General features: G+C 48.6%; 1 protein-coding gene across 1 annotated transcript; it reads right to left on the bottom strand.

Annotated features, from left to right (window-relative positions):
• Positions 1 to 3,383: 3,383 nt before the first annotated feature.
• Positions 3,384 to 17,824, bottom strand: R3HDML (R3H domain containing like). Its single transcript, XM_004062195.4, has 5 exons — positions 17,449 to 17,824; positions 13,547 to 13,665; positions 11,351 to 11,483; positions 9,484 to 9,599; positions 3,384 to 3,964 (listed from the first exon to the last, which is right to left on the bottom strand). The coding sequence occupies exons 1-5, from the start codon at positions 17,707 to 17,709 to the stop codon at positions 3,832 to 3,834; spliced, it is 762 nt and encodes a 253-aa protein (XP_004062243.3). The 5' UTR covers positions 17,710 to 17,824; the 3' UTR covers positions 3,384 to 3,831.
• Positions 17,825 to 25,237: the final 7,413 nt, after the last annotated feature.

The raw sequence follows: 25,237 nt of genomic DNA, 5'->3' as shown, positions 1-25,237 counted from the left end.
TTATAGGAATACCTAGCTCATAGTTTGCCCTGCCTCTAAAATAGCTAATTGATAATATTCCTCTTCTCTTCCCATAGTCTCTTTTTTCAGCTTTATCAATCACCTCAGAGGGACCTTCAGCCCCTACGGATGGGCATGGGTTGCATTAAAATGTCCTTTCTTTTGTAAAACAACAGTGATAACAAACGTTAGATTTTGGGGCCGGGTGCAGTGGCTCACGCCTGTAATCCCAGCATTTTGGGAGGCCCAGGCGAGCCGATCACGAGGTCAGGAGCTTGAGGCCAGCCTGCCCAACATGGTGAAACCCCGTCTCTACTAAAAATAAAAAAATTAGCCGGGCCTGGTGGCAAACGGGAGGCTGAGGCAAGAGAATCGTTTGAACCAGGGGGACAGAGGTTGCAGTGAGCCAAGATCGCGCCACTGCACTCCAGCCTGGGCAACAGAGAGAGACTCCATCTCAAAATAAATAAATAAATAAATAACTGTTCGATTTTTTTAAAAAAAAGTATTAATATTCTTGGTCGGGTGTAGTGGCTCATGCCTGTAATCCCAGCAGTTTGGGAGGCTGAGGCAGGTGGATCACTTGAGGTCAGGAGTTTGAGACCAGGCTGGCCAACATGGTGTAATCCCATCTCTACTAAAAATACAAAAATTGGCTGGGTGTGGTGGTGAGCACCTGTAATTTCAGCTACTCGGGAGGCTGAAGGAGGAGAATCGTTTGAACCCAGGAGGCAAATGTTGCAGTGAGGCGAGATTGCACTACTGCACTGCAGCCTGGGCGACACAACCAGACTCCACCTCAAAAAAAAAAGAAGTATTAATATTTTTATATGGGGGTGGGGGAGGTTTGCTAACCCTATGTCAATTTCCCAAAATGTTCTGGAGATTTAAGTGGTACGTGACCCCCTGCATGAAGTGGCATCATGAGGTCACATAACTAGGAAGGAGCCAACACAGAACTGGAATTCAGCATCATCTGACCCCAAACCCTGTGCTATTTCAACAGGTCTCACATTGCCTTCCTGAGCACCAGGATAATGAGGATGACAACCACTGGCATTTATGAACTGTTTAGTTTGTCAGCATTGTATATTCTTAATGTCATTGAATTGTCACCGTCAATATTCCCATTTTACAGATGTAAAAACTGGGACTCAAGAAGTTTCATTAAATCTGTTCTTTTTTTTTTTTTTTTTTTTTTCTGAGACAGAGTTTTGCTCTTGTTGCCCAGGCTGGAGTGCAATGGCGCCATCTCGGCTCACTTTAACCTCCGCCTCCTGGGTTCAAGCAATTCTCCTGCCTCAGCCTCCCAAGTAGTTGGGATTACAGGCACACACCACCACGCCTGGCTAATTTTGTATTTTTAGTAGAGACGGGGTTTCACCATGTTGGTCAGGCTGGTCTGGAACTCCTGAACTCAGGTGATCCACCTTCCTTGGCCTCCCAAAGTGCTGGGATTACAGGTATAAGCCACTGTGCCAGGGAAGAGACAAGCAAAAAGTGCCACTGTAAAGTGGGAATTCCACGTGATCTCTTCAGTTTTCCATTTCTGATACTGCCTTCGAGAGCCCATTCCAAAAAATAAAGTAGGAAAGATATAGTCTAAGAACAGTGAACTCACAACAGTGTCCTTAATTCTCTCTCTCTTTTTTTTTTTTTTTTTTGAGACACAGACTTGCTGTGTCACCCAGGCTGGAGTGCAGTGGTGCAGTCTTGGCTCACTGCAACCTTCACTTCCTGGGTTCAAGCAATTCTGGTGTCTCAGCCTCCTGAGTAGCTGGGATTACAGGCGTGCCCCACCATGCTTGGCTAATTTTTGTAATTTTAGTAGAGACAGGGTTTCACTGTGTTGCCCAGACTGGTCTTGAACTCCTGGCCTCAAGCTATCTGCCACCTTGGCCTCCCAAAGTGCTGGGATTACAGGCATGAGCCACCACGCCCGACCTCTTAATTCTCTTATTTCACTCATTTCCAGCATTTAGAAATTAGTACTCACCCCATGCCTCATTTATCTCATCTGTAAAGTGGAGCAATAGTATACGTGCATGCACTTGTGCATTGATCTAGCCTTCTGCAGAGCGGGGCCCAAAGCGCTGTTAGTTCCTTCCCCTGGTCTTCCAGTTGAGCTGGTTTTCCTCTCACCCATCTTCCCCCACCCAGTTCCCATTCCTTGTGTTTTGACCCTCTTGGGAGCCAAGGGAGGGAGGGACCAGAAAGAGCCACTACACTGGATCTCAAAAGACTTTATTGGGGGTGGAATGGGAGGGGGTGACATGCACAGGATGAGAAAACTCATTCCATCCAGGACAACGTAGGGACTCCATGGAAAAGGGCCTGTTTTCCATCCCGGGTCTTCAAAGGAGGAGCTCTCCAGCCAGGCAGGGAGTGGGCCCCAGCTGCAGGGCAAGGTCTGAGGGAGGAGATTTTACTATCTCTGGAGACAAAAGGACTTTTGTGTGCTATGATCCCTGGGTGGGATGGTGGGGGGAGAGGGGAAATGGTTTATTGGAATGAGAGTAAGATTATATGGGAGAAAAAGAATCAGAGATGCAGAGACCAAAACAAAAACAGGCAGAGACAGAACGGACAGTAGACAAAAGAGAGAGAGACCGAGGCAGAGATAGAAAGAGAAAAAAAGGCCCAGAGAGAGTCGCCTCAGGCCAACTTTGGTTTTCACTTCTCAGTTCTGAGAGCCGAGGAAGCAGGAAGGAGCTGTGAGAGACTGAGCTCTAACCTTGGCCATCAAAGACAAGCTGTGCAGCTCTGGGTAAGTTACACCCTGCTCTGAGCCTCAGTGTACCCATCTGTAAAAAGGGGGGCCTGGACTCTGTCATGGCTCCAATACCATGCAGTGGGGGTGGGGGGCGGATGTCCACAAGCCAATTTCAATGTTTTTTAAAATCATGGGCCTGAAATGTGCCCAACTCAGGGAGCGAATCACAAGTCCTCAAAGGCTGCCCAGAAACTGGTTGACTGTTATGAGATGAATGAAAGCGGGTTTCCTTTCTTTCTTTTTTTTTTTTTAGAGACAGAGTCTCACTCTGTCCCCAGGCTGGAATGCAGTGGCTGGATCTCTGCTCACTGCAACCTCCGCCTCCCAGGTTCAAGCGATTCTCCTGCCTCAGCCTCCCGAGTAGCTGGGATTATAGGCGCGAGCCACCACTCCTGGCTAATTTTTGTATTTTTAGTAGAGACAGAGTCTCACCATGTTGGCCAGGCTGGTCTCGAACTGTTGACCTCAGGTGATCCACCTGCCTCAGCCTCCCAAAGTGCTGGGATTACAGGTGTGAGCCACCGCACCCAGTGGAATTCCTTTCATTGGATGGACAAAGTCATTTGGGTTTGACAAAGCCTGAGAGTTACAAAACCGAGGTGCCAGGTTTTTTGTTTGTTTGTTTGTTTCTAAATAGAGATGGGGTATTGCCAGGCTTTCCAGGCTGTTCTCCAACTCCAGGACTCAAGTGATTCTCTCACCTCAGCCTCCCAAAATGCTGGGATTATAGGTGTGAGCCATTATGCCTGGTCCCAAGGTGCCAGTTCTATGCCTTCCAGCCTTGGTTCTCTGAGAACTGAATTAATGAAAGATGCAGGGCTCTTTCCCAGAGGCCCAAGAAAAGAAAGATTGCAACTAGGAAAGAAGGAAGGCAAGGGGGTCATTTTCTTTTGACCCATGTTGGACATTTAAGAAGGGGAATCTAGGAGGGAAAATTCAATAGGGGGTGATTCTAACTCATATCCTTTAAAGAAACAATTATTTCTCCACCCAGTTTTTTGAGGGCAGGACATGGAGGGTCAGGCCTAGCTGGAGGCACACCAAAGCCCAGAGAAAATTCAGAACCACGTGAGCTTGTTGGATTTCAGCCCCTTGAAGCACATGTTGCTATTGCAGTTGCCTTGATAACTGGGGGGACAGGCGGAGCATGGCTTTCCCATCTTGTACGGGGCCTCGCCAATCCAGTTGCCCCTGGAAGAGAAAAGGACCCAGGGAGACAGAGGAGCATTAGGTGAGTAACCTTCACACAGATGTCAAGATCTCAGCGCTGCCACTGACCAGCCCAGGGGATCTGGGGCAAGTCACATCTGCAAGCCTTGGTTTCTTTTTTTTCTTTCCTTTATTTATTTATTTTGTTTTGCTCTGTCACCCATAGCTCACTGCAGCCTTGACGTCCTGGGCTCAAGCAATCCTCCCAACTCAGTCTTCTGAGTAGCTAAGACTACAGGCACATGCTACCATGCCCAGCTAATTTTTTATTTATTTGCAGAGATGGGGGGTCTCCCTATACTGCTCAGGCTGGTCTCAAGCAGTCCTCCTGCCTCAGCCTCCCAAAGTGCTGAGATTACAGGCATGAGCCACTGTGCCCAACCTGTAAGCCTTGGTTTCTCTTGTAAAACCAAGAGAAGAGCCTCCTCTCTCTCTAAGGAATTCAGCAAAGATCACATGTATGTATGCACCTAGCACTGTGCCTAGTTAATTAGTGGCTCCCTTGTAAGGGTTGATTTTCTTATTCTTTTTGTTTGTTTTGTTCTGAAAGGGAGTCTCGCTCTGTCACCCAGTCTGGAATGCAATGGTGCGATCTTGGCTCACTGCAGCCTCCGCCTCCTGGGTTCAAGCAATTCTCGTGCCTCAGCCAACTGAGTAGCTGGGATTATAGGCATGTGCCACCACACTTGGCTAATTTTTGTATTTTTAGTACAGACAGGGTTTCACCATGTTGGCCAGACTGGTCTCGAACTCCTGACCTCAAGTGATCTGCCCACCTTGGCCTCCCAAAGTGCTGGAATTACAGGTGTGAGCCACCGCGTCCAGCCTTTTTCTCCCTCTTTCTCCTTTCAAAGCCTAAAATTGTTCCTCCAGCTCTTGCTCATGGCTGCCTAATAATCTCACCACTGGCCTGTGACATTCTTTGCCAAGCCCCAGTGCCTTGTTTTCTCACCTTAAATGAACACACCTTTGAGCAGAAATATAATCTTTTTTCTCCAAACGTGATTGTTGAGTGACCATGAGTGAAATCAGCTGGAGTGCTCAGAAAAATACTCACTTCTGGTTTCCTAACAGGACTCATTCCATCATTTAGTCATTCAACAAACACTTCTGGAGCACCTATTGAACATCAGGATTTGTGCCAGTTGCTGTCAGTCCACAGTTCTCAAAAGGTGCTCTCAGAAGTTTGGGGGCAGGGAGAGTGGGTGGTGGTGATACCTGGGATGACATGGAGTTCTTTTTTTATTTAATTTAACCACTTAGAAAAAAGTTCTGCTTAAAAAAACAAAGGATTGCAATCGCTATAGTAGAAGGATCTAGAAATGAAAACGGTCGATTTCCCACGCCCAAGAGTTTATAACTTAGTTCTAGTCATGGCCACCATTTATTTAGCATGTACCATGGGCAAGGCACCACAGAGGCTTATTTGTTTTATTTATTTTATTTTACTTTGAGATAGAGTCTCGCATTGTCGCCCAAGCTAGAGTGCAGTGGCATGATCTCAGGTCACTGCAGACTCCACCTCCCGGGTTCAAGCGATTCTCCTGCCTCAGGCACGCACCGCCATGCCTGAATAATTTTTGTACTTTTAGTAGAGATGGGATTTCACTATGTTGGCCAGGCTGGTCTCGAACTCCTGACCTCAGGTGATCCACTTGCCTCGGCCTCCCAAAGTGCTGGGATTACAGGCGTGAGCCACCACACCTGGCCTCACATTATATTTTAATCCTTAAATTCTGTGAGCAGGTAGCAGTAACCTTAAAGGGGCTGGGCTTGGTGGCTCGTGCCTGTAGTCCCAGCACTTTGGGAGACTGAGGTGGGCAGATTGCTTGAGCCCAGGAGTTCCAGACTAGCCTGGGCAACATGGCGAGACCCCCGTCTCTACAAAAAACAAAAACAAAAAACAAAACATAAGCCAGGTGTGGTGGTGAACGCCTGTAGTCCCAGCTACTGGGGAGGCTGAGGTGTGAGGATTGCTCGAACCAGGAACGTGGAGGTTGCAGAGCTGAGATTCTGCCACTGCACTCCAGCCTGGGTGACAGAGCTGGACAGAAGAAAAGAAAGGAAAGGAAAGGAGAAAGGAAAAAGGAGAAAGGGGAAAAGGGAAAGGAAAAAGGGAAAAGGAAAGGGGAAGGAAAGAAAGGAAGGGGAAGGCCGAAGCCTGTCAAGATAAAATGATGTATTCAAATGCTTAGTAGTTGCATTGCAGAGGGGAATCAAACCTAGGCCTGGTAATAACAATAGTAACCAATCTGTATTTCCCACTTATGAGCCTGGGGGCATTACCTGTGTTATCTCAGTTCTAAGATTGGGTATTATTTTATTCCCATTTTGCAGATGAAGAAACAGGAATAGAGAAGTTAAGTAAGATCACACATTTGAACCCTGGTAGTCTTGGCCCCAGAGGCTAAAAATCTTAACAACTATACTGATAACACTCAATGCTTCAAACATTTGATATGTCAACAAACAAACTAGAAAACTTGAGCCTGGGAGGTTGAGGATGCAGTGAGCTGTGGCCATGCCACTGTACTTCCGAGCCTAGGTAACACAGCAAGACCCTGCCTCCAAAAAAAAAAAAAAAAAAGAAATTAGACGCTATTTGTAATGAAATTTGGTTTCTTGTATTTTTCTGTGTCTGATAAAGCTGGGCTGTAATGTGACACATTGTCAATAGATGCCATTTCTAACAAATAACAAGTATCCTGTTTTGAGAATTTGTTTCAGGCTACTAATGACTTCAAGAACATCAGAATAATACAATAGAAAGAATTTGGAATTTGGAATCAAAAGACTGATTCTTCTGAACCAGCTCTACTACTTGTTGGCTTTGTGACATTTGGTAAATTACTCAACCTGCCTGAGCCTCAATTTCTTAATTTGTAAAAAGAAACAATGTCCTCCTAGGGTTCCCCCCTTTTTCCTTCTTTCTTTCATCTCTTCAATGAGATAGTGTGAAAGTCGTTTGTAAATGATTAAAGGCTATGTGACAGTAAAATGTGGTTATTATATAATTTTGGAATTCTAGGGCAGGCATGGTGGGTGGCTCACACCTATAATCCCAGCACTTTGGGAGTCCAAGTAGGGAGGTTGCTTGAGGCCAGGAGTTCAAGACCAGCCTAGGCAACATAATGAGCCCCCCATCTCTACAAAAATGTTAAAAATTAGCCAGGTGTGATGGTGCATGGCTGTACTCCCAGCTACTCAGGAGGGTGAGGCGGGAGGATTGCTTGAACCCAGGAGTTTGAGGCTGCAGTGAGCTATGATCTGGCTATTGCACTCCAGCCTGGGCGACAGAGCAAGACCTCGTCTCAAAAAAAAAAAAAAAAGAAAAAAAGAAATTCTAAATATCATGTTTACTTAGAATTTGTTCTTGTTTTTGTTTTTGTTGTTGTTGTTGTTTGAGACGGAGTCTTGCTCTGTTGCCCAGGCTGGAATGCAGTGGTGTGATCTCGGCTCACTGCAACCTCCACTTCTGAGGCTCAAGCGATTCTCCTGCCTCAGCCTCCCAAGTAGCTGGGATTACAGGCACGCGCCACCATGCCCAGCTAATTTTGGTATTTTTGGTAGACACGAGGTTTTGCCATGTTGGCCAGGCTGGTCTCAAACTCCTAACCTCAGGTGATTCACCCACCTCAGCCCCCCAAAGTGCTGGGATTGCAGGTGTGAGACATTGTGCCTGGCCTGTTCTTGTTTTTCTATGAGAATCTGGAACGTCTGCAAGTTTCATTACGCTTGCTCCCTGTTTCCAAGAGGCTTGTATGCAGGCATCTCCTAAATTCTCCCACCCAGCAAACTGGAGAAGCTAAGCACACTCATTCCTCCTTCCTTTTCTTTGGGATCTGCCTGCCTGCAGGGAGCATGTGTTCTTGGCTGTATTTTTCTTGTCGTAAGCTTAGAGGGCTGGCACTGTACTCGTAAGAAGGGGCCTTTGGCTATCCAGTGTTACCTGCCACTGGATGTGTAGATCTAATTCAGTAGTGAGATATTTGTAAGCCTAGCTGGCTGGTGTATCGGCAGATCTAAGCCACATTCTCCACTACTGACTTCAGCAACACTGTCTTTCCACCTGTGTCAATCCTGTCTATTTCCCAGTGATTCTCAAACTTGGGTAAAGGAAAAGGATTATTGGGCTGGGTAGGGTGGCTCACGCCTGTAATCCCAGCACTTTGGGAGACCTTGGAAGGAGGATTGCTTGAGCCTAGGAGTTCAAGACCAGCCTGGGCAACATAGTGAGACCCCGTCCCTACAAAAAATTAGCGAGGCATGGTGGCATTCACCTGTAGTCCCAGCTACTTGAGAGGCTGAAGTGAGTAGGGTTACTTGAGCCCAGCCAGTTGAGGCTGTAGTGAGCTGTGATTGTGCCACTGTACTCCAGCCTGGGCAACAGAGGGAGACCTTGTCTCAAAAAAAAGAAGACAAAATAGGCCAGGAGCAGTGGCTCACTCCTGTAATCCCAGCACTTTGGGAGGCCGATGCGGGCAGATCACCTGAGGTTAGGGGTTTGAGACCAGTCTGGCCAACATGGCGAAACCTTGTCTCTAGTAAAAATACAACAATCAGCTGGGCGTGGTGGCAGACGCCTGTAATCCCAGCTACTCGGGAGGCTGAGGCAGGAGAATTGCTTGAACCTGGGAAGTGGAGGCTGCAGCGAGCTGAGATCATGCCACTGCATTCCAGCCTGGCTGAGAGAGCAAGGCCTCTTCTCAAAAAAAAAAAAAAAAAAAAAGAAAAGAAAGAAAGAAAGAAAGAAAAAATGGATTATTAATTGACTTTTTTTTTTTTTTTTTTGAGACGGAGTCTTGCTTTGTCGCCCAGGCTGGAGTGCAGTGGCGCGATCTCGGCTCACTGCAAGCTCCACCTCCCGGGTTCACGCCATTCTCCTGCCTCAGCCTCACGAGTAGCTGGGACTACAGGCGCCCACTACCACGCCCGGCTAATTTTTTGTATTTTTAGTAGAGACGGGGTTTCACCGTGTTAGCCAGGATGGTCTCGATCTCCTGACCTCGTGATCTGTCCGCCTCGGCCTCCCAAAGTGCTGGGATTACAGGCGTGAGCCACCGCGCCCGGCCTAATTGACTTTTTTTTTTGAGACAGTTTCTCAGTCATGAGTGAGCATGATAATGGCTCACTGCAGCCTCAACCTCCTGGGCTCAAGTGACCCTCCCGCCTCACCCCTCCCCCAGTATCTAGGACTACAGATGATCACCATGACACTCAGCTAATTTTTTTTTTTTTTTAAGAGTTGGGGTCTTGCTTTGTTCCCCAGGCTGATCTTGAACTCCTGGGCTCAAGGGATCTGCCCACCTTGGCTTCCCAAAGTGCTGGGATTTCAGGTGTGAGCCACCATGCTCGGCCTTAGTAAACTCTTAAAACTACCCAAATTATATGGTATTGAGGGCACTTAGAATGAAGAAGGGATATGGAGCGCATCTTTCTTTGAATTCTCAGGACCCACCCGCCCGCCCCAGAGCCCTCTTTGCCTTGGTGCAGGCACTTACTTAATGGCATAGTTGCAGACCAGGTATGCCGCCCGATGCCAGGTGTTGCCCCAGACACTGATGCTAGTACAGGTGTGGATGGCGCAGCCCAGCCGATTGGAGGATGCCCACACCATCTGGTGAAGGACAGAGACAGAGGGGGCTATGAGAAGGGCTCAGTGGGACCCAGGCTCCCTGGGGTTGTACGGTTGCATTAGGTGAGGTCTTCCTGGGAGAGACAGTCTGCCTGTTCCAAAGTGTTGGGGGAGGAAACAGAGGCATTTATATTGTAACATGATGTTTCTCAATCTTTTCTTTTTATTACAACCAACAGTAAGGAATAATTTTTATATTGTTACAGGTGTACAAACAGACACACACATACACACAATTTGAACAAGAGTTTTACAAATCACTAGCCTTATCATGTTATCATGTGTGATATATTTTCTTTCATTTCATACTGCACTCAGTCAAGTGAAGTCGCGAGAAGGAAGTTGGATCTGTAACTGACTGTAAACAATCAATTGAGAGAACTCACTACCTTCAGACTAGCCAATATATTTTCTTTTTTTTTTTTTTTTTGACAGTCACTAATGTTTTTATTTATTTATTTATTTGGAGACAGAGTCTCGCGGTCTCCCAGGCTAGAGTGCAGTGGTGGTATCTTGGCTCACTGCAACCTCTGCCTCCCAGGTTCAAGTGATTCTCCTGCCTCAGCCTCCCGAGTAGCTGGGATTACAGGCAACCACCAGCACACTTAGCTAATTTTTTGGATTTTTAGTAGAGATGGGGTTTCATCATGTTGGCCAGGCTGGTCTTGAACTCCTGACCTCAGGTGATCTGCCCACCTCGGCCTCCCAAAGTGCTACGATTACAGGCGTGAGCCACTGCACCTGGCCAGCCAATATATTTTCTATACTTTTCTATTCATTTCCTTTTTAAATTATTATTTTTAGAGGGGTGGGTCTCACTGTCACCCAGGCTGGAGTGCAGTGGTGGGATCATAGCTCACCACAACCTCAACCTCCTGGGCTCAAGCAATCCTCCTGCCTCAGCCTCCCAAGTAGCTGGGACTAAAGGTGTGCACCACCAAGCTTCACTTTTTTTTTTTTTTTTTGAGACGGAGTCTCGTTCTGTTGCCCAGGCTGGAGTGCAGTAGTGCAATCTTGGCTCACTGCAACCTCTGCCTCCTGGGTTCAAGTGATTGTCCTGTCTCAGCCTCCCGAGTAGCTGAGATTACAGGCACATGCCACCATGCCTGGCTAATTTTTTGTATTTTCAGTAGAGACGGGGTCTCACCGTGTTAGCCAGGATGGTCTTGATCTCCTGATCTCGTGATCCACCCCCTCGGCCTCCCAAAGTGCTGGGATTACAGGCATGAGCCACCTTGCCTGGCCACGCCTCACTATTTTTTAAAAGGTTTTTAGAAATGAGGTCTTTCTATGTTGCCTAGGCTGGTCTCAAACTCCTGTGTTCAGGAAATCCTGCCATCTCGGCCTCTCAAGTTACTGGGATTACAAGCGTGAGCCACTGCACCCAGTCATTTTCTTTCTTTATATATATATAACTTTTAATTTTTTGCGGAGGGGGATGGAGTTTCGCTTGAACCTGGGAGGTAGAGGTTACAGTGAGCCGAGATCTCACCACTACACTCCAGCCTCGGCAACAGAGTGAGACTCTGTCTCAAAAAACAAACAAAAAACAAAAACAAAAAAGATTCACCTCAATTCATTGTGCACACAACTTTCCAGGAATATGTTTCTTTGGTGAAAAGAAGCTCATAACGGTCTTTGTTTGCATTCTTATTTCTGCTCCACACATTCCTTTTCTTCTAAGGCACCAGGATGTGTTATCCCAGGGGCCCTCAGCCCTGACGGAGGAGTACCTGGGTATAATGGGAGCAGGTGGGGCCATCGCAGCGCCAGGGGCAGTGTGGGTTACAGTCCCTCAGGGCCGGAAACAAGTAATGCCGCTTCTCCTCAGACCAGGACTTCATGAGATCCACTACGGACCGGTACCTGGGGAGGCGGGGGACACGGAAGAAGCTGGGTGAGAGGATGGAAAAGTGGCTCGGCTGCCAACTTGCTGGTGATCTTGGGTGATCACTTTGCTTCCTTTCCCCCATCTCAGTTTCCTATCTGTGAGCAGGAGGGCAGTGGCCCTGCCTCACAGGCATGTTCTGAACCCATGTGAAGTGCCTCCCTGTACCTGGCAAGTGGTAAGTCCTCAAAAAAGGATACGTGTTACTGTTATACAGAGGGCCGGGCAGGAGGTGCATCTCAGACGGGGGAGCTTGCATTTTTAGGAAAGGAAGGGCTCCTTGGACCATCTCCTAGGCCTCTGAGATGTGAGGAGAAGGCAGATACTGGTGTGTCACCCGGAGATAACCTCTGCAGTCTGAAAAGCCATCTGGGAGGACCTGAGGGCTTTTTCTTTTTTTTTGAGATGGAGTCTCGCTCTGTTGCCCAGGCTGGAGTGCAGCAGTGTGATCTCAGCTCACTACAGCTTCTGCCTTCTGGGTTCAAGCAATTCTTGTGCCTCGGCCTCCCAAGTAGCTGGGACTGCAGGTATGCACCTGCATACGCCTGGCTAATTTTTGTATTTTTAGTACAGACGAGGTTTCACTATGTTGGCCAGGCTGGTCTCGAACTCCTGACCTCAGGTGATCCGCTCGCTTCTGCCTCCCAAAGTGCTGGGATTACAAGCATGAACCACCGCACCCAGCCTCTGAGGGCTTTTTCTATTACACATATTTGACAGGGGCACAAATATATAAAAATATACATGAATGACTAAAGAGGGAGAAAATCTGGAAGAATGCATATTCATAATTTACGACAGCACAGCTTCGTGTGTAACACTGATTTCTTTCTCTCTGTGAGCCTCTCAAATGGTGGCCATGGCTAGGGGTGGAGTCTGGCAGGAAGAGTTCAGCGGCAGGGGAGAGGGAAAGTGAAATGGAGGCAGGACTGAATCACCTGATGTCTGCTCTGTAGGGCTCTGAGTGACCATTCACGGCTCTCAGAGGCTGGTGCTGGTTGTGACCAGTGAAGGACATGAAAAAACGCAGACAGGGCCCTGAATTTCCACTGAGCTCACTTGAAAGGACTGGCCTTAATTCTTTCCCACTCTCCCCGGGGTGATGGCAGAATGGCGAGGATGGGAAGGTAGTTGTTTTTCTAACATGCTTATTTGGCAAAATAAAAATCTGACAATTGTGTGGCAGTCTCACAGATTTCTTTTTGCAATTTTATAGGCCTGTGAAATCCACAAGTCTGGAAAGAACTGAGCTAGGCTAACAACTTTGTTTTACAAACAGGGACACCAAGGTTTAGAAAGTGGAAATAACTTCCCAAGGCTACCCAGATCAGAAGGTCCCCGGAATCTGACTTGAGAGTCAGAATGGCGGTGAGAAGGTCAGGCCAGAAGGGTGGGTTTGCCATTCTCAGACTTATCTTTATTTTATTTTATCCCCTTAGCTTTATTTTATTTTATTGACATTATTATTTTTGAGACACAGTCTCACTCTGTCACTCAGGCTAGAGTGCAGTGGCGCAATCTCAGCTCACCGCAACCTCCACCTCCCGGGTTCAAGTGGTTCTCCTGCCTCAGCCTCCCGAGTACTTGGGATTACAGGCATGCGCCACCACACTGGGCTAATTTTTGTATTTTTGGTAGAGGCGGGGTTTCACCATGCTGTCCAGACTGGTCTTGAACTACTGACCTGAAGTGATCTGCCCACCTCAGCCTCCCAAAGTGCTGGGATTACAGGTGTGAGCCACCGTGCCCGGCCCCCTTATCCTATTTTCTGAGTCTTCCAATCCCTCCTCACTTTCCACCACAATCTGTGCACTTGTTTGTTCTCAAACCAAACGAGACTTGCCTCAATTCAATGTATACACAACTTTGTTAGGTTTTTGCCTGCCCCTTCTAACTAGAATGCAGGCTCCCTGCAGGTGGAGAGCTTGTCTGCCTTGCTCGCCACTGTATCCCAGTGTCAAGTGCAGCACCTGCTACAGAGTAAGTGTTCAATGAGTATTTGTTGAATGACTGAGTGAAGGAAGGGCAGAGGGTCACTCACTGGCCAGAATGGATGGAGAGGTTCTGGCCCACGTATCTCATCAGCTGTGAAGGCCCATGTGCCCAGATGCACTGGGTGGCCCAGGCTTCGGCAGCCCTGGCCAGCCGCTTGTCCCAGACCTGGGGAAAGAAAGGCAATGAAATTTCCCAGGGGAATAGCCACCATCGTCACAACTGTGTCCAGAGATGCACATTTACCTGGTGCCGTTTCTACCCCATCTCCCTGGAACCCTGCAACAAACCCACGTGACAAAGTAGAAGACTGAGGCTCAGCTTGCTGATGACTTGAAGGGCAACCATGAGTCCATACCAGAGCTGGGGTCCACACCCAGATCTCTTGACTCTGAGCTTGGGCTCTGCTCTGAGCAGGTCCCAGGGCGTTCGTACAGGAGTTCTCAGCAGTCCCTAGAAGTGACTGAACCCAGAAGGATGAGAAAATAACTAATTCTTAAATTGTACTTATAGTATTTTCTTTTTCTTTCTTTCTTTTTTTCTTTTCTTTTGTTTTTTGAGACAGGATCTCACTCTGTCACCCAAGCTGGAGTGCAGTGGCACGATCGCAACTCACTGCAACCTCTGCCTCCTGGTACAGTGGGAGGTGGTGAGGTGGGAGGCGATCCTCCCACCTCGGCCTCCTGAGTAGCTGGGACTGCAGGCGCATGCCACCACACCTGGCTAATTTTTGTAGAGACAGGGTTTTGCCATGTTGCTCAGGCTAGTCTCCAACTCCTGGCCTCAAACAATTCACCTGCCTCAGCATCCCAAAGTGCTGGGATTACAGGGCACTTCGGGAGGCTGAAGCAGGTGGATCGCACCCGGCCTTGTAGTATTTTCTAAATGTGTTTATTTTAACATTAAAAATGTTTAAGTCAAAAGCTTTTTTAAATCGTGAAAATATGCATAATTTTAATATGTAAGATATCCGCCTGGGCACAGTGGCTCACGTCTGTAATCTCAGCACTTTTGGGAGGCTGAGGCAGGCAGACCACTTGAGGTCAGGAGTTTGAGACCATCCTGGCCAACATGGAGAAACCCCCTCTCTACTAAAAATACAAAAATTAGGCCAGGCATGGTGGCTCACATCTGTAATCCCAGCACTTTGGGAGGCCGAGGTGGGCGGATCACCTGAGGTCAGGAGTTCGAGACTAACCTGGCCAACATGGTGAAACCCTGTCTCTACTAAAAATATAAAAATTAGCCGGGTGTGGTGGCGGGCACCTATAATCCCAGCTATTCGGGAGGCTGAGGCAGGAGAATTGCTTGAACCTGGGAGACCGAGGTTGCAGTGAGCTGAGTCCATATCATTGTACTCCATCCTGGGCAACAACAGTGAAACTCTCTTCAAAAATAATAATGATAATACAAAAATTAGTCAGGCGTGGTGGTGTGTACCTGTGGTCCCAGCTACTTGGGAGGCTGCGGCATGAGAATTGCTTGAACTCAGGAGGCAGAGGTTGTAGTGAGCCAAGATCGTGCCACTGCACTCCAGCTTGGGCAACAGAGGGAGATTCCTTGTCAACAACAGCAAAAACAGATAACCAATGAGGAACAGTAGAAAGTCTCATCTCTCTCCTATACTTCTCCCCCAACCCCACCACCCTGCACGCCGTCCCAAGAGGCAGTCACCACTGCTTCTTGCGTCCTCTGTATACAGGTATATATTCTATACCTGTACAAGCAGCTCTCTATATATAGACACACACACACACACACACATATACATATATATATTTTTTTTGGCAAATGGCAGCATATTCTATTCTGCACCTTGCTCTTTTGTCTTAGTGATTATTCCCCATCAGTACATGGTAAATGCCCTCCTCATCCTCCTTAACAGTTTTATAATTTTCCAACGTATGAATTCCCCAAGTTTTATAACCAGAAAATATGTCAATTAAATACTAGTTCCCTTCCATCTCTGACTTCCTGGGATTCTCTGAGATAGGATTTGTTCATTCATCAAATATCAAACAACATCTCTAGGCACTAAGGACTCAGGGTAGCAAGGCAACAAGGCCTTCAACAAGTCATTGATTATTACAGTCCTGGTCGGTGTGAGAGTGAGAAATGGGAGCCAAACTTTCTTGAAGCAATGAGAGAAGGGCTGCTAGGGCAAAGGCTGCTGAGTTGGACAGCCTGTTCTGTGAGCAGAAGTCAGCTAGGGAGGGAGAAATGGGGCATCCAAAGAGGGGTCCAGGTATCTTCCCAGGGTTGTCTGGTCTGGCCCAATCTTTTTTTTTTTTTTTTTAGATAGAGTTTCGCTCTTGTCATCCAGGCTGACAGGATCTCGGCTCACCGCAACCTCCGCCTCCCAGGTTCAAGCGATTCTCCTGCCTTCGCCTCTCGAGTAGCTTGGGATTACAGGCACCCATCACCACACCCAGCTAATTTTTGTATTCTTAGTACAGTCTGGGTTTCACCATGTTGGCCAGGCTGGTCTGGAACTCCTGACCTCAGGTGATCCACCCCACCTCGGCCTCCCAAAGTGTTGGGATTACTGGCATGAACCACTGCGCCCGGCTGTCTGGCTCAGTCTTTTAGGCAGAGCAGAGGAATGCTTCCCTCATGCCACAAAGGGGTAAACTGAGGGAAGGAGCAGGCTAAACATCAAACCTACATGTTCAGGCCCTCCCTGGAGTCCCTGGTGAGACATCTAACCTTCTCCGCTCCATGCTGCCTGCAATCATTAAACACCTGTTGGGGCAGGTGCCACGCACACACAATGGGTGCTCAGTAAATGTGCCATTTGTTTGAAAAATGGAGGGCATTCTAGGTGCTAAAGAATGAATGAACAAGTCAATGACTCCCCTGCGCTCTAGCTGCCTGCCGTCCCGGCTCCTATTCCCGCCCCTCCCAACACCGTGTTGCCTCCTTACGTTATCTTATATATATTAATATCTTGTTGTTCATGCTTGTTTTCTCTTATTCCCACTAAAATGTCGGCTCCATGAAGGAAGGGTCCTTGTCCATTCTGTTCCCAGCAGTATCCACAAGGCTTAGCACAGTGCCTGGTTCCAAGTGTACTCCAAGTATAAGTCAATGGATACGACGAAAAAGTTAAGTTTTCAGGCTATCGAGTGGCATGTGTTGGTCTTTCAGGGGGCAGACTGGCAAACTCTTTCCCTAAAGACATCTCTGGGTGGGCTGGAAACCCATCCCTCTAGGCTGGTTTTGGACAGTGGCCCTGGGGGAGGAGCTGTAAGCAAAAGGTTGGTGCCCTCCTCTGACTTCTTGGGGGCTGGAGTGAGAGCCACCAGCCCTGCCTCTTTGAGGGGAGACATCCCAGCTTCCTCTGCTGGTCAGCTGCTGGTTTTCCTCAGCCTGAGATTCCCCAGTACCTGTCCCCACTGCTCCAAGCCTGCCTCCAGGGGCTTGTGGAGGATGCTGTGGGTGTGTCAGTCAAAACCTTAGGGTAAAGAGACAATAGCATAGAAAGCACCAGCCACGCACCCCATGCAGGTCCCCAGTGTGGGGAGCCAAAATTCTTGGGTAGGGGATTGTGATGGTTACAGTTGTGATGGTGCCAGGTGGCAGCAGGCAGACCTGGATTGAAATCCTGGCTGGGTGACCTTGGGCAAATTAGTTCTCTGAGTCTCAGTTTCTTCCTCTGGAGAATGGAGACGATACTCACGTGCAGTGCCTAGCGCACAGAGGCGCTCCTTACATAGTAGTCCCATGCCTGACTCACTGGAACAGCTGTGCAACCTTCTTGGTTTCCTCATCTGTAAAATGGGCAGATTAACTCCTGCCCTTTCCACAGGTCGACACCCAGATACTGGCTAGTGGGGCCAGGCAGGCGAGTGGTCCAGCTCTTCAAAGCCAGTCATTCTAGGCCAAGATGAGTCCGGCTGCGTTTGCCAGAAGGGACACTGCGGGGGGTGGGGGGCAGGTACAGGGACTCACCATGTATTCCATGTTGGCGGCAGGTGGGTACACGCTGGCCCGGATGTGGTTGTGATAATCCAGTAAGGCATTCATGTCTCTCACAGAGATGTGGCACTTCCGGCGGTACCTGGGCACCTCCAGGCCACTCAGGAGCCGCACAGCTGTGCTCTCAGGCTGGGCTGGGGCTGGGGTAGCATTAGGCATTATCAAGGCGTTCACTGCCTGGCCAGTCCAGAAGAGCAGGCCTGCCAGGCCCACAGTGCTGGGCAGCAGGGGCATAGCTGGATGGAGGAGTCACAGGTCTGCTTTGTGCAATCAGAGCCGGCTGCCTGGAAGGGGCAGGCACGAGAGCACCAGACCCTGAGTGTTCTCCAACAGTGCCGACCCAGAGGATGCTGCCTCCTGGGAACTTGGCAAAGATCTCCAGATGCAGCTCTGGTCCAGATGCCCAGCACCCCTTCCTTTCCACCCCAGGGGACTGAGTGGGTTGGGCAAGGGGAAGAAATGCCCGGACAGTGGCTAATCCAGACATGGCCCTGGGGTGAGATGGTGCCACCACTTCAAAGCCAGTGCTCTGTCCCTCCAGCCCAGGAGACAGACAGCAGCCCTCTCCAGTCTAGACATCCTCTTCACCAATCCTGCTGGAGCTGGCTCAGTCAATGCCCTCGGAGGGCAGGGCCCACCTTACCCCAAAGCATATTGCAGGGTCCTTTTGTCCCTGCTTTGCTGCAATTTAGGAATTGAGAATGAGACACAGAGAAAACCCAATGGCAGAGAATGAAAGAGGCAGAGAAAAAAGACCAAAAAGGGGACAGAAAAAAAGAGTTACAGAGAAAAAAGAATGAGAAATAGCAGGGTAAAGAGATAAGAGAGAATGAGAGAGAGGCAACAATGTGGCTGGGGGAGGACAGAAATAGACAGAGAGAGGGGCAGAAACAGAAGAAAGAGCGAGAAATCGACTTAGAGAAGAGACAGAGAAGCATGAGAGACCAGGCAGGAGGCTCCAACGGTGCGTACCCAGGACGGGCAGCCCAAGCGGCAGCAGGCCGCAGCCCAGGAGGCCGGGGACCTCCGCAGACACCCTGGCCCACCTGGCGGCGCAGCGACTTTAAGGGTCCCCTGGTGCTGTTGGCATCTGACGTCCCTGGCCCCACAGCCCCCTCCCCTTCCAGCCAGGCCAGACTCCTGCAGGGAGGCTCCGCCTGCTGCTTGATGGGCTTTTCTCTCCCGCCACTCTCTCTCTGCTTTCACCTGAAGCATGTAGGGCTGGGCTGGGCGAATGGTCAGGGTAGTGATGTGGCAACAGGGCAGGGATTCCAGGAAAAAATACTCATCCCCTATGGGAGATCCCAGACCCCGAGGCTTCTCTCTGCCTTCCACATCCTGACATATTAAGGCCACCTTGCATCTGGAGAGTATTTTCTGACTGTTTTCCCTATAACACCCTCCAGCCTTGGAGTAGACAGTTAATATGGCCCATCTAGTGAGCCCCTGCTATGTGCCAGGTCCAGGGTTGAGTGCTTTACATACAAGCCCAGCCAACCTTCAGAAGCAGGTACTATAGCTCCCCATTTCATGGATGAGGAAACTGAGCCCCAGAGAGGAGAAAGAACAAGCCCAAAGTCAAGCCAGCCAGTCTGCAATCATGCCAGGATTTAAGTCCAGATCTGACCCCAGGCCTGGTTAGTACCTAAAAAGGATGCCTTTTCCTTTTCCTTTTCCTTTCATTTCCTTTTTTTTTTCTTTCTGTTTTTTGTCTCACTTTGTTGCCCAGGCTGGAGTGCAGTGGTGCAATCTCGGCTCACTGCAACCTCGATTCTCCTGCCTCAGCCTCCTAAGTAGCTGGGGCTACAGGTGCGCACCACCACACCTGGCTAATTTTTGTACTTTTTAGTAGGGATGGGGTTTCACCATATTGGACAGGCTGTCTTTCTTTTTTTTTCTTTTGAGACAGAGTCTCGCTCTGTCGTCCAGGCTGGAGTGCAGTGGCACAATCTCGGCTCACTGCAATCTCCACCTCCCAGGCTCAGGTGATCCTCCCATCTCAGCCTCCTGAATAGCTGGGACCATGGGCACGCACCACCACACTTGGCTAATTTTTTTGTATTAGCCAAAGATGCCATTTTCTAACCAAACCAAATATAGATGCATAAGGAAAAAAGCCTAGGGTGATGTTCATCGTGATGCCATTCAAACACAGCCTATTCATTAGCAAATGAATTAAGCCCACGAATCTGGGTTTAAATCTCCATTATCCCACCCCCTCACTAACTAGGTGTTGGGCACGTTACTCAACCATTGTGTAACTCATCTGTAGAATGGGAGAAATAGCGGTGCCTACCTTGTAGCATTGCTGTGAAGATGAAATGAGTGAACATTTGTGGAGCCTTAGTACAGTGGCCGGCACACGGTATGCACTCTAGGAATGTGTGTGTGAATGTGTTTGTGTGTACATGTGTGTACTTGTGAGAGTATGTATGCACTTTTGTATGTGTGTGCAAGTATACTTACATGCGTGTGTGTTTGAGTGTTCTTGGTTCACATGTGTCCCCAGGTGAATGTGTGAGTATGTAGATAATGGACGTGTGTGTGTGTGTGTGTGTGTGTGTGTGTGTGTGTTTAAAGTCTCGTTGGTCTCTGAGTTGCTGAAGTCTTAGGTTAAGAAAGAGTTCTATTTTCTCCTGTTTCATTACCTGTATTCCCCAAAAATAACAAGCATTACTTTTGTAATAGAAGGGGATAGACTTACAACAGAAAGGTGTTATACAAAAAACACAGGTGAAGAATTTGCAATCCTCAGACTACTCTTCTAGCAAGCTCTGAGGATTCCCAGGCTGAACCTAGTCTCGGGGCAGCAGGCCAAACCCTGGGCCAGCTGGCGAAGCAGGGCTGGGGGCTGGGACTGGGCTACTCCAGATGGGTCCTCTCCAGACATGTGGAATTCCCACCACAGGCAGCCCAGACAGTGCAGCTGCCAAAGCACACACCTTCCTGCTGGAGCAGTGACCTTCCTGCTGGATGCTGAGGAAGGTGGGGAGGGCAGAGCAGTGAGGGGTGAGGGCTGCGACCCCTGACCCCTATGGGGGCTGTCCCACTATGCCAGAAGGACAAGAGAGACTCGTTCGATCTAGCCCCATCTCTGCCTCCAGTGTGCTGGGTGTCTTGAGGCAACTTCTTTCCTTCTTTGGGCCTTGGATGCCCCGCTGAAGAAACTGAACTGAAATTGGTGCCCCCACTGAAGAAGGCTGTTCCCAGTTTCGCTTTGATAGGTTCCCAATTCTGGCTCTTCGGACTACAACAGGCTGGGATCTTCGATACACCAGGGCAAATTCTGCAGCCCAGGGAAGGCAGACACAAACAGCCTTGGCTCTTAGGAACCCAGTAGTGTCAACAAGTAAGCCTGGCTCTCTCAGCACGCATAGCACAAGCCACTCCTATGTAACTGGCACTTTGCACTGGCTCAGAACTTCACATCTTCAATTCACTTGGGCCTCACAGCTCCCTTTGGGGTAGTGACTCCACCCATTGTATAGATGAAGGAACCGAGGCACACGTGAGCCTCAGTGACTTGTCCTAGGGATAGAGACTGTTTGTGTGGTAACCTGGGTCCTGGCAGTGAACATCCTTGCACATGTGCAGAAGGCGTAGGCATCTGCTGTACACACAACACACACGTATGTGCACACACACGTTTGTGCACACACTCATATAAGCACATCCTCTCCCACAAATCACAGAGAGCTCGTCCCCGCCAGGCCCTCATATCCTCTCCATTGTACACCACAGGTGTCCTGTATAAATATACAGAAACCCACAGGTTACACACTTAAGCATGTCTACTACATATAAGCTGATGGTATTAGCTACTTTCTCATAAGTGGCCAGCACTGTTTTAAGCACATTACATGGGCAATCTCATTTAATCTTCAGAATAACCCTATTATTATCATCATTCACATTTTTATATACATGAAGAAACTAAGGCACAAAGAGGTGAGTCATTTGCCCCGGGTCACACATCCTGTGGGTGGGAGAGGTGGGACAGGCACCCCCACACTGCCTCTCCACAGTGTTGAGAGACAGACATCGAGGAAGACCCCACAGTCCAGCCACACAGACAAGACCACCATCGCCTACTCCACACACTCATGCATCCACAGAAACACAGAAACTCACTCTGGTAGCAAACACACAGCCACATCCCAGTCAGACCCTCTCTGCTGCCCCCATTGAAGAAAGCTGGTCCCAGTTGCATTTTGGCAGGTTTTCAACGGGTAAAACATTAGGGGTGGGGTCAGGAAATAATCAGGGGTGACCCAACTTATTTTTATTTATTTATTTTTATTTTATCTTATTTTGAGATAGAGTTTCACTCTTGTTGCCTAGGCTGGAGTGCCGTGGCACAATCTCATCTCACTGAAACTTCTGCCTCCCAGGTTCAAGCAATTCTCCTTCCTCAGCTCCCAAGTAGCTGGGATTACAGGCACCCACCACCGTGGCCTGGCTAATTTTTGTATTTTTAGTAGAGATGGGGTTTCACCATGTTGGCCAGGCTGGTCTCAAACTCCCTCCCAAAGTGTTGGGATTACAGGTGTGAGCCACTGCGCCTGGCCTATTTCTATTTTTATTTTAGTTTTGAGACAGGGTCTTGCTCTGTTGGCCAGGCTGGGGTGCAGTGGCGCGATTATGACTGAGTGCAGCCTCGATCTCCCAGGTTCAAATGATCCTGTCGCCTCAGCTTCCCCGAGCAGCTGGGACTATAGGCACGTGCTACCACGCGGCTGATTTTTAAAATGTTTAGTGGAGACAAGGTCTCACTATGTTGACTAGGCTGGTCTGGAACTCCTAAGCTCAAGCAATCCTCTTACCTTGGCCTCCCAAAGTGCTGGGATTACCTGTGTAGGCCACTGCACTTGGGCCAGCTCAAGTTAATGCCCTGGACATTTATCTCGCGTTAGGGTAAGAACGTCTTTCTCACCCTTGGATTTGACCAACTGGATTCAGCTACTGCTCCATCCACACCCCTACTGGAATTCTCTCTGGGCTTGGACAAGCAAAGAGAACATTCTTCCAGAAAGTAGTAGTATTTGAGACAGTGCAGCTTGGTGGGTGATAGGGCAGGCTCTGCATCCAGATAGCCTGGGTTCATGGATCAATTCCATGGCTTTTTAGCTGTGTGACCATCAGCAATTTACTTAACCCTTCTGTGTCTCAGTTTCCTCATCTATAAGATGCGGCTATCTCATAGCATGGCTGTGAGGATTAAATGAGTTAGTACATCTTAAGACACTTGACACAATGCCTGGCACAGAGCAAGCAGTCAATAAATAATGAATAATAATAGCTAATAACAATAACAGTCAACATTTCTGTAGCACATACCAGATGCCAGACACTAAATGTCTTAGGGACATGACTTCAGGTAAGCCTCATTCCAGTTTCACGGGTTGGGTTTCAGGATCCCCATTCTATAGACAAGGAAGTGGAAACTCAGAGAGGTTAAGTAATTTGCTCAAGTTCACACAGCTAGTTCCGGTGGAAACTAGATTCCAAGGCCAGGTCTCTCTGACTCTTACCCAGTGTTCTTTTCACCCAGTCAAGTTGTTTTTGGCTGGGTGCAGTAGCTCATGCCTGTAATCCAAGCATTTTGGGAGGCTGAGGCAGGTGGATCACTTGAGGCCGGGAGTTCAAGACCAGCCTGACCAACATGGCGAAACCCCATCTCTACCAAAAAATACAAGAAATTAGCTGGGCATGGTGGCGCACGTCTGTAGTCCCAGCTACTCGGGAGGCTGAGGCACGAGAATTGCTTGAACCCAGGAGGCAGAGATTGCAATGAGCTGAGATTGTGCCACTGCACACCAGCCTGGGTAACAGAGCAAGACTCTGTCTCAAAACAAACAAAGAAAAAAGTTGTTTTTGAGAAGAGACTGTGGGGCAAGAGCCTGGTGCTTGAGAGAGGAGACTGAGAAAGCGGGAAGGCCCTTAGAGATGATCTAGGTCATGTACCCATTTGTCAGTTGAGGAAAGAGGTTCAGAGAGGTTAAGTGATTTGTCCAAAGTCACACAGGAACAGGTAGACTCAGGACTGCAACCCAGATCTACGTTACTCCAAATCCAAGCAGGAGGAGGGAGGAAGCCGGAGAGAAGGGTGCGTGAGTGGAAAAGAGCAGCGAGGATCCAGGCTCTGAGGAAACTCTTTTTTTTTTTTTTTTTTTTTGAGACAGAGTTTCGCTTTTGTTGCCCAGGCTGGAGTGCAATGGTGCGATCTCGGCTCACCACAACCTCTGCCTCACGGGTTCAAGCAATTCTCCTGCCTCAGCCTCCCGAGCAGCTGAGATTACAGGCACGCGCCACCACACCCGGGTAATTTTTTGTATTTTTAGTAGAGACAGGGTTTCTCCACGTTGGTCAGCTTGGTCTTGAACTCCTGACCTCAGGTGATCCACCTGCCTCGGGCTCCCAAAGTGCTGGGATTACAGGCATGAGCCACCATGCCCAGCCCTGCGGAAACTCTTAAAATTCAATGCCCCAGGTTCTTCAAAAGACAAACTGTAAGGAAACAAAGGGGATGGGAGGCAAATTACTATAGACTTAAAGGCTATACATTTGGGTGTAAAACTGTAAAGAAACAAAGAAATACTATAAAGGCAGGCTGGGGTGGGGCATTTAAGGAGTATATATATATACATATATACATATAATTTTTTGAGATGGAGTTTTGCTCTTTCTGACCGGGCTGGAGTGCAATGGCACTATCTCGGCTCACTGCAACCTCCTCTTCCCAGGTTCAAGTGATTCTTCTGCCTCAGCCTCCTGAGTAGCTGGGGTTACAGGTGCCCGCCACCATGCTCAGCTAATTTTTTGTATTTTTAGTAGAGACAGCGTTTCACCATGTTGGCCAGGCTGGTCTCAAACTCCTGAGCTCCTGTGATCCACCCGCCTCGGTACCCATCCCAGCACCTATCCTCCCGAAGTGCTGGGATTACAGGCGTGAGCCACTGCGCCCGGCAGGGCTTCTATTTCTTGATCTGGCCTGTGGTTACAAGCTGTTTACCTCATAATAACCTAGTAGGTTCCTTGTTTGTTTTATGTGACTTTCAATATTTGTGTTTTAATTAAAAATAAAAAGTTTTTTATTTTTTAAAGAAAATAGCAACAGTAGCAATTTATACAGTGACACCTTCCATCTGTTACCCCTTAACCAAGCAGGAGAAATTTAACCTCCTTTTAACAGTTGAGGACACGGAGGTTCAAAGACAGAGGCAACTTGCCCAAAGTTATACAACAAATAAATCCCGGAGCTGGGACTCGACCCCCATAGCTTGATGAGTCTCCACAGCATAGCAGTGGTTGGGCTGCTGAGTCCCTGACCCAGCAAGGCGGGGTTGGAGAGGCCTCACAACAGATTCTGAGAAACCGACTTGGGGAATAAATCACACACAGAAGCATCTCTGAGCTCCAGGCTCTGTCTTCTGTTCTCTGCACTCAGAGAGCAGTGCCCCTGTTCTGCAGATCACCCCAAGGGAGGCAGGACCGTCTAATAAGCATGGACCAGAGCTGTGGATTCTGATAACTCTCGAGTGACCTGGAACAAGTCATGGGCCTTCTCTGAGCATTTGCTCATCTGTAAAATGGGAACAATTAATAGGTGCTGGCCAGGCATGGTGGCTTACACCTATAATCCCAGCACTTTGGGAGGCCGAGGCGGGAGGATCACTTGAGCCTAAGTGATTGAGAGCAGCCTGGGCAACATTGTGAGACTCTATCTCAAAAAAAAAAAAAAAAAGTACAAAAATTAGTCAGG

The sequence above is a fragment of the Gorilla gorilla genome, chromosome 21, assembly GCF_029281585.2.
Source record: "Gorilla gorilla gorilla isolate KB3781 chromosome 21, NHGRI_mGorGor1-v2.1_pri, whole genome shotgun sequence".
Lineage (NCBI taxonomy): Eukaryota > Metazoa > Chordata > Mammalia > Primates > Hominidae > Gorilla > Gorilla gorilla.
The sequence above is the reverse complement of the archived record's forward strand: the minus strand, read 5'-3'. Positions and strand labels throughout refer to the sequence as shown.